Source organism: Microtus ochrogaster, chromosome 18 (assembly GCF_000317375.1).
Source record: "Microtus ochrogaster isolate Prairie Vole_2 chromosome 18, MicOch1.0, whole genome shotgun sequence".
NCBI classification, from domain to species: domain Eukaryota; kingdom Metazoa; phylum Chordata; class Mammalia; order Rodentia; family Cricetidae; genus Microtus; species Microtus ochrogaster.
The window spans coordinates 15,607,103-15,621,115 of NC_022020.1; the positions used below are offsets into that span (position 1 = coordinate 15,607,103).

At 37.8% G+C, this 14,013-nt stretch overlaps 1 protein-coding gene across 1 annotated transcript in view; it reads right to left on the reverse strand.

The window, feature by feature from the left end:
• Positions 1-8,027, reverse strand: part of Cd226 (CD226 molecule) — a 73,120-nt gene extending 65,093 nt beyond the window's left edge. Inside the window, exons 1-2 of the mRNA XM_005355844.3 lie at positions 7,979-8,027; positions 7,389-7,727 (exon numbers count right to left, since the gene is read on the reverse strand). Coding sequence (XP_005355901.1) covers positions 7,389-7,727; positions 7,979-8,024 — 385 coding nt within the window. The 5' untranslated portion in view covers positions 8,025-8,027. The remainder of the gene's footprint in view (positions 1-7,388; positions 7,728-7,978) is intronic.
• Between the last annotated feature and the right edge of the window lie 5,986 nt (positions 8,028-14,013).

The following is a 14,013-nucleotide window of genomic DNA, read 5'->3' on the forward strand; positions in this document are numbered from 1 at the left end:
TTTTTTAGTGTGTTTAGTTGCTGTCTCTTGGAGTTTTCTTTCTTTCTGAAGAGAAACTGGAGCCAGGGAATGGATCTTGGGGAAGGGGAGGTGAAGGAGCAGTGGAGGGAGGGGAAGCTGTAATCAGGATATATTGCATGAGAAAAAAACCTATTTCAATTAAAAAAGAAAATTATACCATATTCATGGAACACACAAACAGACACACACTTTCACTAAGGCATTCTGAAATGCCAATTATGGTAGCAGAATAAATTTCATTCTAAACCTAAGAAATGGCACTAGTTAGTATTGGGAACCAGTCATCTAGAATAAAAACTTGAACCTTCATCAGCAGTCTGATAGTTAAGTTGAACATTAGAATACAGAACACATGCACACACTTTATCCTTACTGACCACCATCTTCACTCCACTGTATTCCACAATCATGTCACCTATATCTATTTCAAGTGATAATAAATATAAAATGGCATGTTATCACCTTGACACCCTCCTATACCCATATCCCTATGGGACATGATCTTTGCTTAGACATGATCTCTCCTACACATATATCCTATGGTTGATGGATCTTTCTCTAGACACCTTCCTATGCCCAAAACCTATGGGACATGAACATTTGTCTCCAGGCAAATTATGAAAAAGACCATACTTTTAAAGATGTGAGTTGGCTAAATAGTTGCAGTAATGAGAAATTTTCTCACATTAAGATTTATTGAATTGTGAATAATCTCTCTGGGGAAGTGCCAGCAGTCCCATCAGCAGAGTTACTTAATTAAAACTATTCTAAAGTAAGTACAGGAGATGTTACCTCAGGGACTCATTTTGCATTGACCCCAGAAGTATTGACTTGAAGGTCTTAAAATTGTTAACAGTTTCAAAATCTTTAATGTCTTCAGAAGTAGTTTCCCACCATTTTCATGAAGAAAGGGACAGGTCGACCTATTTTTAATCATCACTCCCTATAAAGTCAAACAGAAACAAAGGCCAGCAACAAAAAATACAGTTTACAAACCAAGTTGTTTCTTATTAGTTCTAAATGATATCCCCACCGCCAGCATCAACTCAAAGAAAGTCCTTAGAAGAGTCTCTCAAGCCAGCCCTGGAGCCAAGAGTTTCATTTCCCCTACTTTCTTCAGTTACATGTTTTCTTGCTTGTTTGATTCCTTGTTTGTGCATTCAAAATTCAATGTTTTTATTTTATAAAATGCAAACCATAATTCTGCTTCCAGTTAGCATTCTAACTAGTCTTTGGGTAAACTCCTGTAATGGCGATCTATGGGTGGACTAATTCTACAGATAAAAATGACCTACTCTCTGTAGCTTCTGACATTTGATGAAATCTAGGTAGTCTTAGGTAGCCCTGACCTGGCAGCTGAATGTGTTCCGTGGTGATGCTGATAGGTACCAAAGATTGAAGTGTACTAACTCTTACTCACTCATGAGGCTTTGTCCCTAACTCATACCAGCACCCACATAACCCAACACTCCAACACTTAAACATGTTTCTAAAGAGGAAACATGTTCCAGATTTTGTGGTTCTCAGTTTCTTTCAGACTGGGTAAGGAGTAGCTGTAGTAAAGACTAGTGAAAGAATTGTGGATTTACTCGACCTTTGAGAATTAAAAGAATAAAGACAAAGATCTGAACCATTTCCAGTAACCTTTGTAGCAAGAGGCTATGGGGGATTCTTTCTTAGTGGCCCTCTTTCTAGCTTTAAGATGTCCTTTGGCATTCAGAATGCCCTTGGCCTTTCAGACCAAGTCTCCAACTTCATCACTTTGTACCTGTTAGTACTACACAAGGGAGAGTCATTTTTTTTAGTACAATAAATGGTTCTTTATTTAGGGGTAGACTCATAGATCACAGTCCTCTGCATGAATGGCGAACAGGAACCAAATCCAGCAGCCAAGGGGCCATGCACGTTTTTACATCTGTATATATAGAACATTTGACCATGCCCAAAGTAGGTCAGTATCTCAAAGGCTATTGGCTGAAGGAGTTCTCACAGAACCTCCCCCTTTTGTCTAAAATAAAAGAGTTCTAAGCCTAATACAGAACTATATACAATAAGAACAAATATCAAGTATAAATGTTAGAATTACAACAGCATAAAAAAAGAAGAAGAATTACAACAGCATAAACAATATCAAGCAAGAAACATATGTTAAATGTTTCAATAGTTATACTATCTTAAGAAGTCTAAGTCTGTATAAGAAATGGCTTGACCATGTCATGAAAGAAAAGTAACTTTGACTATCTAGTCTTCAACCCCATTGAAGACCTGAGAAGGGAAATAATAAAGAGTCATTTTTAGGGATTTTTCCTTCTTTGTTAATTCTGAAGAAGCAAAATAAATGCTGATATAAAAGTGTGCTAATATATTAAGAAGGACTACAAAGACAGCTGAAAGTCCACCTAATGAAATAAGACAAACTCTGAATTACATACCAAGATAAACTATATTCAGAGCTAAAGTTTTCTACCTTGCAAATAACTGAACATTATCTAGAATATTTTAGGTTCTTAATAAAGACTTGGATAAGTTCACTTTCTCATATCAGCAAACCTATTTATGGAAACTGGATCTAGGACATTCTTCCCTTTCCACCTTTGAATCCTCACATCACACCAACACTAAGGGGAAAAAATCCCCATGCTGTCCCCACTTGCTACAGAGGTCAGTATTATCTTTAGAAGATATTTTACCAACTCTGGAGGCCCCATCTCTAAGGCACTATTACTGCCAACACACACACATGAACCATTTAGCTGCTGGCATCTGAGAAAGAGTAAGGGTAAGAGACTATGAAAGGGGGTGAGGAAGACATGTATATCTTTGTCCCACCCAAAATGAATGGAACTCTTTAGAGGGACACGGTGAGAAGCAACTCAGTGTTCAATCTGAGATAAGTGCACTGAAATACGAACATCACAGCCATGTGATGCAACCAACCAAAGCATCTATGAAGGTGGAGCAAGGAAGGTAACCCACTGCCTGCTTCTCCAATGCCAGTGATCCATCTTTTGCGCTTCATCCTTCTCTCCACACCCCTGTCTCTCTCCCTCCTTTCCCTATGACTTCCATGTGTGTACATTCATGTCTTCTTTCATATACTTCAGTTTGACCCTTCTCCAAGCTATGTTCTTAAGTCTTCTGCTCCTATTAGTTGGTACTCTGTGAACTGTCTTTTTCACATATGCTGGATGATGAAATAATATCAAAGCTGGGATATTCAATCCTCAAAAGCCTTTCTGCTCTGCTGTTCCATAATGTTCAGAGGTAGGTGCTCAGACACTATGTTACAACTAAGGGCATGAGAACTGCTTTCTTTCTTACAAATCCAATCTGGTCTCCCATTTCTCTTTTTTTTAAGTGAAGTCAATATTTTCTAGTTCTTAGGTCATAAGATAGCTGGGTATATTCTTGAAGCTTCCTTCTCTCTAGCGTTCAGGCCAAATAAGAGTGGAACTTTCATACCTACCTTAGGTAGATATATTTGAACTGTTCAAATATTGCAATGAAATATTTTTCACCATTTTCCTGGAAATTCAGCACATTTGAAAGAAATTTTATAACACAGTTTTGAGAAATAATGAATAAGAAATCTATATAAGCATCACTGCGACGATGAACATTAAAGACTCTGGTGGGCACTCCTGATTTTGTATTCTTTGTGATCATGCTTTCAAAGTCCTTGTTTACTGTAGCCTTATTTCTTTGTTATTGTTTATATGCAAGTCAACCATGTTTTTCTTTGTTTTGCATGTCTATGCAATGTCAAGAGCAGGAACCACACCCAAAGTCATCTATGGTTTGCTTACTTCCCCCAGTGTGATCTTAGTGAGATCCCATCTGTTGATGAGCATCATGTTGATTTCTTCCTTCTCAGAAACACAGTTTCCTCCTGTATGGATGAACCCTGTGTTTTTGCCTATTCTACTCTTGAACTTCTGGATGTTTCCCAGATATCATTTCTATCATCATTGTTGCTATAAATATGGGTTTTCTAACACATGAACATAATCAGTAAATATCAAAGAGGGCAGAATTATTATATCGTAGAATATGTGGTTGTTTAACCAGCTAATTATATTCCAAAACAGGCATTATGGTTCCTCTCTCTCCTCTCTCCTTTAGTTGGGTACCGGAAAATGGTTTTTCTGTGTGGTCAAGTATTCAGATGTAGTACAGAGACATTTTATTGGTTCATACAAAGTGGGTAACTAGTAAAAGTTGGGCAGGATATTGGAGTGGGTAACCATCTAGCATGTAGGGGATATTTATAAATATATATAAAATATATTGTATTTCACTGATTACTAAGACCACAGATACAAAGTAAACAATCTGTTCTCCAAGACTTCCACCATAGACTTTGCTACCAAGAGTGATTTTGAAACATCACCACCTAAGTCACCTCAATATATTTTACCATGAATTGTGAAAATAGCACAGCCAATTTTATCTATTTAGTTTGATCAGCAATTAAGAAATGCCTATTTTAAAGCTAACCAACATATTTAAAGTCCTTTCTACCAACAGCATCACTTATCTAGAATAAGGCCTCTAACTAGCTCAATGCTAGACTAAAAAACTATGGAAAGAAAGAATGGATAAAGCACAAAGAAGTTTTTTTAGATACATATACAATCGTCACATCTCACCCTTGTACGGCCTAAAGTCTCGTGTCTCCCCAGATATTACTTAACATTCAACTATGGTGCTACAGCATGAGACGCATACAGTGTTGGATGTCTTGGAAAGTCCAGAAGACTTTACAGTGCATGGCAACCCCATGTGGGGATATCCTGAAGGCAATGTCCATGTCCAAGTGTACCGTAGGAAAGAATTAGGAAATCTATCTAAGGCACTGAAAAAAGATCGCTCAGCCATAAAGAATTACTAGTGAAGAATAGAAGTCAGTATTAATGATGAGAGTGTGGTGTCACTGCTTCCCGTGAAATTCTGGCAATGTTATGCCCATTAGGATCTCTGATCTTTAAGTTTATTTCCTTTTAATGTTAAATATATCAAATCTTTCTTTATATTAGAATTCCGATGATCTATTATGCACATTAAAATTTCTGTATTTTTAAGTTTGTTCTTTTTTTAGTATTAAACAGATCAACTCTAAAATATAGTACTTACTTATAGATCTTGTTAAGTTGTGAATAAAGTATAAAAGAAACTTTTTATGAGTCTGACACACTACCTACGGTGCTAATGAGACTCCTTAAAAAGGAGATTTTTAAGTACATTTTAAGGCATTTTTAAGTATATTTTAAAATATAACAAATGGGTTTAATTTTGCTATTATGATTAAAAACTCTACCCTTCCAAATCTCAAAATAATGTAGACCATATATGCTATCCCATTACAGCAATATGTTCTTCAAAGATAAAAATCATTACTTTTTAAAACACAAAACATGTTTCAGGATTCCACCATGAGGGACACATAAGAAAATAAAGAACCCAGCAGCCCTTACTCTGGCAACCAATAAATCTTTCACCATTTTGTTTTCAAATGCCCCTGAGGCTCACCTGTTACTGACATAGAAAAGTAAAGGGGACAGCAAATCTGAGTGATACAATGTAAAAAAACTTCTCAAACTCTTCCAAAACTGAAGCCAAAAATCAACAATGGCTTGACAGTTTAGCTCCATACTCTGTGCTAAACATTCAGAGATGCCTTTTCTAAATACAACGTATATCTTCTCTCCTATGACACATACCAAAATATCTGATGTGCGAGAGAAACTACAAACCCTGATACCACAAGCCAAGAAGGGGCACTCCTTTCCTCCAGCCTGACAGCTGAAGCCACATGTGAAATACATCACCCTATTTCAAGGCCCATCACTTATAGCCTTTTTTTGGAAATATGGGTCAAAGTAGATGTTAAACTTAAAAGTAGCAGAAAGCATTTAAATGAGTGTCTGTGCATGGTGACAAACAGGTTCCTTAGTGGTAAAATAAATCTTTTAATATAGGTGTTCAAAGATATTTTGTTAATAGTAAATTAGTTAAGATTAGCTATACCCAAGTGTCATTTCTTCCTGATCATTTCTTATTCCTCTTGCATCATGACTATTGTTCTTTCAGAATATTCATTACTGGAGAAAAGAAAGGCTTGGCATCAGACGGCACAAAACTTTCCCCTTTTTGTGTACATGGGAATGACCTGAAGTGTAAGAAACTATGATTTCAATCTTTCCCTTTTTACTGATATCTAAAAAGTCTGTGAATGCCGGGCGATGGTGGCGCACGCCTTTAATCCCAGCACTCGGGAGGCAGAGGCAGGCGGATCTCTGTGAGTTCGAGACTAGCCTGGTCTACAGAGCTAGTTCCAGGACAGGCTCCAAAGCCACAGAGAAACCCTGTCTCGAAAAAAAAAAAAAGTCTGTGAATAATTTTGTGCCAAAACATAGAAAATACCACCAGGCTGTGATAGTGCATGCCTTTAATCCCAGCTCTCAGGAGGTAGTAGCAGGCAGATCTCTGTGAGTTTGAGGCCAGCCTGATCTACAAGAGCTAATTCCAGGACAGGCTCCAAAACAACAGAGAAACCCTGTCTCAAAAAAATAAAACAAAAAATAATAAGAAATATCAATAATAGTGATGGTAACAATACCCTATTCTTCAAGGGCCATGGGTCAAGTTATTTAAATATATTATCCCTAAACATTCAACAAGAAAATTATTATTATCTTGACAAGTTGTTTGATTACTTTAAATTGAGCAAGACTAAACCACTAACACAGGATTTTACAGAAAATGATGGCTATAAAACCCAGGTGTTCTTGTACCTAATCTATGTTGCCATATGAGAAGAATCTAAGCAAAGTCACCAGCATACTTAATATAAATCATTATTCTCTTTCTGATACATCAATCAGTTTCTAAAAGAAGTACATAGGTTGAAGATGGACTCTGTCTTAAACTTTGCTCAGAATTTGCTAATAAATTCAGATTGAAACATGCAGGAAAGATTCTAGCTATCCAGGAACTCAGATTTATTGCCAAATGCTCAACAAAATGAAATGGTATCTCACACTGCTAAGATAAACTTTGAAAGAAGGGACAGGCTGTGAATCTACAAGTTGGCAACATCACTTGAATCTAACCTTATTTCATCGTAAAGATTATGTAAATCTGCTCACCTTTCTACATCTCTGAAACCAGTAAGACAGCTCCACTCAGAAATATCAGCAATTGAGAAAAATGGGATTGGTTTACAACATTACTCTCTAAGGAAACATATCATCAAAGAATGTAGAAATGAAACAGGAAAAAGAGCAGAATAGTGCTTTAAGGTTTTAGTTGGATTTCTTAGAATTAAACATTCTAAGTAGAGAAAAGGAAATTAAGTTTTTCCTTACCTGACTGGACCACCTTTATCTTCTTTTCCCAAGGTCCTCCTGGGAAAGAATGAAACAAGCAGGAGTAGATGCCAATGTCTGCTTCAGAGGCATTGTAAAAGGAAAGACTCATATTGCGGAACTCCAATGTTGCATTCAGAAAGTGCACTCTATGGAAGTAGTTGTGATCTATATGCATAGGATGGTTTGGGTTGTAAACAGCTATGTTCACATTCTCTGCACCACTGATCTTGGTCCATTCAACCTGGGTTAAGTTGTCCATCAATGGATACACACATTCCAGAGTCATGGTCTTAGAAAGTTGAATGGCTGTGTCCCAAAAGATCGCTTCACACAGTGCTAAAATAATACATCACATAAACTGAGTTAGATCCAACGATGACAAAACCAAATAGATAAATTTTACAAGACTTAACAAATAGTCTAATAAGTTCATAGTGAACCCTGAAAATTTCACCTACAAAATTGGCTTTTGTAAATTTTAGTATTTCTGAACAAATCAGAAATTACCCAAGGGAACCTGCACATGTCACACCCAAACACCAAAAGCACAGCAAAACTTTTAAATGAAGACATAGGATTGTCTTTACCTTTGTGCACATGAAGAATAGCCAAAAGCAAAGTAATGCAAGCCATCTCTGGAAACAGTTCAGAAGGCTAGCCTGTATAAAAAAAATAACGCGTATGATGTTATATTCACAACTCAACATGAAGTGCCATTTCCTTCCTCTCAGATGTTATCAACTGCATCTTTTTCTCTGAAGTTTGAGCACAGGAAAAGTTTTAACTTCAAAAGCAGCCTTGCTCTCATACAGAGATGGGTAAAGTTCAGGTACTTCTCTGGCAGATAATCAGTTTACTTTCAAGAAATAATTTTCAAGAAAGATTCTTTGAGTTGACAGCTCTTTACTGAGTGTGTCCTCTATGTCAGACTCAGCTCTGTGCAACAAGAATACATAAAACCATATCTTAAAAATAAAATCCCATGCTACTTTCTTAGGAAGAGACCGAGGCAACACTAAAGGCGCACTAGATATAGTAAGTTGTAGGTGGTAAGTACCTGAAGAAAAGTGAAGCAAAGCAAGAGAGTTGAGCTCTTTTGATATAGGCTGGTCCAGGAACTCCTCACTGAGAAGGTGAATGGAGGTGACTACTAGATGTTAATGGGAGGAGCCTGCATAGCAGACAGACACTCAGGTGTTGCCTTCCTTGACTGTATCTCCCGGCTAGACTTGAGCATATACAAACAAAAGAATGGACTTCCAGCGACAAAAGAATGGTGGCCTAGGACATACAAATATGCCTTTGTATCTCATGATTTTTTTCACTTCTTTATTTTAAAATGATTATGTAGTGCTAAGAAATTAGATATTCCAACCAAGTCGCCTAGGAGGCTGCACCTTATGTAACTATGATCTACCGTCAATATGGAATTAATCTCTAAGATTCATTATTTCTCTCTTCCTTCTCTAAAAAAAAACAATTTAGGGTTGTGGCAAGATATTTAGCCAATTTAGAGCCTTGCTACACAGGCCTGAGGACTTGAATTAGGTCCTCAGAATCCACAAAAACGTAGGAGGACAGAACTGACCACATAAAGTTATACACTGAGAGCCATGGACTCTGGACTGACAGCTGACTCATTCTATTGGTAGCTAACAGACTTTGAACTGACTGCTGGGAAACCTGCAAAGAACCAAACTAGGCCCTCTGAATGTGGGTGACAGTTATTTGGCTTGATTTGTTTGTGGGGCCCCTGGCAGTGGAACCAGGATTTATTCCAGATGCATGAACTGGCTCTTTGAAGCCCATTCCCTATGGTGGGATACCTTGCTCAGCCTTGACGCAGCAGGATGGGCCCTGGTCCTACCTCAATTTGGTATGCCAGACTTTGTTGACTCCCCAAGCTTACCCCTTCTCATAAGTGGATAGGGGTGGGATGAGGGGAAGTGGGGGGTGAGAGAAGGGGAGGGAGGGGGATCTGGAGTTGGTATGAAAAATAAAAAATTTTAATTAAAAAAGACCTGCTCACCTGTGTAATGAAACCTGCAGAAGTAGGAGAACTACTCATGTGAGCACTGAGTTCAGGTGCAGGAATGAGCAACTCATGCAGCTATAAGAGCACCAAGCCAGGAGCTGGGATTTTCAACATTGATGCACTTGGCCACAATCGCAAGGCCAGGATGCATTGCATACATTAAAAATGAGGTCCGTTCTCATTCTCATGGTCTCTGAAAATATTCCCCCACTAGTTACTCGTGTGGAGTAGTTGATACTCACTGATAATGATTTGTATCGAATCACATTTGAAGTACAAAGTCAAAATTCTCTCTCACCTTATATTTTAACAATAAATATTCTTATATTTGATTTTTTGACAGTCAAAAGAACAAATGGTCCATTTTAACAAATTTTGAAAATATTTCACATAAAATTTAAGGAAATAAAGATATGTCCACAGGTGTGTCACCATAGGTTATGTTCAGGAAATGGCACAAGTACAGAGCATGGATGGGGTGATAATATGCCTGAGAGGTATATGTAACATATACCTGTAATAGAGAATATAACAGAGAAGCATGTTATGATCTAAGGTATGTATTCCTAAGGTAGAAAGATATTGAAAAAAAACATAAAAATAAATACTTATTTGCAAAGTGCCTTCCATGTTATGCTGAAAGAAGTTCATGGGGTGTTCAGAAGTCTGAGTATCTGCTGAACTCACAGCCCAGCAGAAGCCTCCTTTAGGGAAGGTGATTGGGAAAACACCTGCTCACCTGTGTAATGAAACCTGTATAAGTAGGAGCGCTAATCATGTGAACACCGAGTTCAGGTGGAGGAATGAGCAACTCATGCAGCTATAAGAGCACCAAGCCAGGAGCCGGGATTTTCAACATTGCTGTAGCTGTGGACAGTAGAGGAAAAATGGATACAAGAAATGGTGGGAGGTGATAGTTTATAGAGAGAAGGGGTAAAGTTTTGTTTGCTCTTAAAGATTCTGGGTGATTGCTCTGAATTAATAAAAGGATTACTAAATGCCACCCGCTTTCCTTTTCGTGGTGCTTGGAAAATTTGACTTTGTTTGAGTGGCCACTCCTTTCTCTATACCCAAGATGATGGATCTAACTTGTTCTACTTGGTTGATCTGAGCCAAAGCCTGAGCTGACCCAATTAGAATGAAGGAGATTATTAAAATTCTATGCCAGAGAAAGGTTTCCTCTTTCCTCCCCTCCCTGAACGTGAACAAGAAAAAATGCTGTGTGGTCACTACATTACCCTAGGTAGCTATCTAGAAAACCAGTTTGAAGACAATTGTTAGAGGATGAAATAAACTTGCATTTAGAATCATTGAACCAATTGTTGTTCCTTTGCGGAACTACAGCTCCCAGCGATCCCCTGGATTACAGACACATTTCCCAGAAGCCTTTGCATTCCTTGTCAAAAGGCAAGGGTCACTACGACCCCCCCTCCCCTTTTTTCCCTTTTTCCTGTCTCTCCTGTTGTGTCCGCACACCTGAACCTGCCCGCTGTTACCCCTCCCCCATTAAAAGTGCACCCACGTGGGACCTCCGCGTGTCTGTGTCTCCTTTCCTGTGTAACGTCTTTACCCTTTAACCTCACAGACAAGAAAGCCAGCCAGAAATTAGGAACAACACCAATGAATTTGTCAACTGTGGCATCAGAGTTTACAGTGGAATTTTTTACAATTCATAAGAAGTCCCTGTTACTTCAGCAAACTCAGACATCCAACTTTTAGAACATCTTTATCAACATGTAAACAAGATGAAATGGTGGCCAGGACTTGGATGATTTCCCTGAAGATATGATGGATTAGCTGGCTGCCAATGGATGACCTGTTATCTCAGAGACATAACAGTAACAGGCATCCTTAACTCTATGTGATCTAGACTGAATCCAGTCAGGAAAACATACCTCAAGATTCAGTAGAAGGTACTTTCACAAAAATAAATGACTAGAGAAGTTTATAGATAAAATAAGTAATAATAAAACATATGAGATGAGAAAGTATCTCAAAGAGAAGCTTTGAAAAAGATCTGTTCCTGTAATAAGCATTAAAGCATCGAGGAAGAGGATTGCACACTCTGGAGGTTGTTGTTTAGAGCTGCAACACTGAAGCTGAAGCTCATATAGACACTGGAAAAGATCAAGGCATGAATCCATCAGGGAAGAAAAGGGGTAAAGGACAAATAAGGAAACTGACAATCTGAAAATTTAAACTGTCACTAGTGAAAGATACTTAGGAAACACCCACAGCTAATATCACATTCAATGGGGGAAGTCCCTCTGAGAGGAAGACCAAGACAAAGATGCTTGCTTTCACTCCTGCTATTGATATCACCCTCCAGGTTTTACCCAGAGAAAATAAACAAGAAGAAATAAAAGATAGTTACACAGCCAAAGAAGAAGTAATCCTGTCCCCTGCACAGTGACTTCGTGACTTTGTATATTAAACTAAAACATCTACCCAATTCTGTTTAGATAACAGTAAAATTGTATGATAGAAAATGAGTGTATGAAAATCTTTTGTGCCTGTTATTTACTAAAAATAAACCATATGAAAAGAAAGTTTAAAAAACAATTCTATTTATAATCCAAAATATAAACCACATCTGAATAGATTTAACCAAGTATGTGAATCAATACTTTACGTTGAAAATGACAAATATTGCTAGTTTTTAAAAGAAGGTCTGAAAATGAAAAGGCATATGTAAGAAATATATCTAGAATATATCCATGCTCACAAAATGGGAATTTTAACAATGTTACAAAGACAATGTTTCTCAATCAAATCTTGAGCTTACACAGTCTTTAATAAAATTTTAAGTGGCCTTTTGTTAAAAATGGAAAATCTCATCCTGAAATTCATGCAGCATTATAAGGGCTCCTGAACAGCCAACATTTGCCTGAAAAGAAAAGGCTCAGTGATTCCTACATCACATTTAAAACTTAGTTCAAAGCTAATTATCAAGACCTTAATATTGGCATAAGGACAGACATACAAACAAATGGCATTAAAGTGGGAATTAAAAGCTGGGCATTTGAGAGTTGGTATGAAAACCTCGTGCAGTGAACATTTTCTAAAATATATAAAGGCAATCCTAATGATGTCTCAAAATAATTAGAAATACAGACCCATCTGGACATTGCTTGTAACCAAACCAAAATTCTAGTAGCAGGAATGAATTATATCCAATTGCTTTGTTGACCACAGGGGTCTCGTGGAAATCCCCAAACAACCCAGGAGATTGCCACGATAATAGGTTGCTCTCAGCAAATGGATAGCAAAACCTCATTGCTAAGGACAACATCCACACAGCTCCTTGAACATGGAATTGTCTCGGTGGTGCCTACAAAGAACCTTCACTCCCATCTTCTAGTGCTCTGGACTGGGGAAGGACTCTGCAGGTTAGGAGAAGAGACACATAAACACCAATCCAACCACAAAACCTCTGATCAACAATTTTTCCTGCCTGAAAAACAAACTAGGGCACTGATGGTACAAGATTTAGGGGAGTAACCAAGTAGTGTCCAGTTTGACTTAAGGCCTACTCCATGGAAAGGAACCCATACCTGGGTCCTGTTTGCACGATCAAGAACTAGATAGTCCAGAGACTTAGGGTAGAAGAAAATGCTATATTTTGGGGTGTTTTAGTAACAAAAAAAGACTCCGAATGATGTGCTATACTCATAGTTCAGTGCCTTATTCAGCCATCATTAGAGAAGCTTCCTTCTGCAGCAGATGCGAACAAATACAGAGACTCACAGTCAGACATTATGCAAAAAGAGAGAGTAAGAGGGGAGTGGGGAGAAATGGGATGCTTCCATCAAATTCCTCCCCTCAGAGCCCAGGAAACCCTGTAAAAGAAGAGGAAGAAAGTGTAAGAAACAGAGAGGATGGAGAACGCCAAGAGGACAAGACCCTCTAAATCAACTGAGCAACACTCTTAAGAAACTCACAGAGGTTAAAGCAACAAGCACAGGACTTGGGATCTGTATCAGGTCCTCTGTATATTTATTAGAACTTTCAGTCTGGTATTTTTATGGGACTCCTGAGTGAATGAACAAATGAGTCTCTGATTTTTGTGCCTTTTCTTGAGGCTCTTTTCCTTCTGCTGACTTGTATTGTCCAACTTTGTGCATTGTTTCTTTGTTTTGTCTTATATTTTATTTTGTTATATAAAAACATTGAAAACTTCAAAATAACTCAAACAATACTGTAACATGAGAGGCCAAAAAAAAAAGAAGAGGGGGAAGTGGTGTGGGATAATTGTCTGTATTCTGTCAATCGTGTTTTAAATAAATGCTGATTGGCCAGGTAGGAAGTATAGGTGGGAAAACCAGACAGGAAGTAGAGGTGGAGCAAACCCAGCCAGGATAATGAAAGAAAACACTTGTGAATTAAATATCTGACCGGTATACACAAATATACAACCCAGCTTAAAAGTGGGCAAAGTTCTTCAAGAGATATTTCTTCAAAGAAGTTGATGGCCAACAAACACATTAAAAGGTTTTCAATATCATTAGTTATGAGATAACTAAGATAAAAAACTACACAGAGAAATCACTTTATAGTCATTTAAATGGCCATCATAAAAAAAGAGAA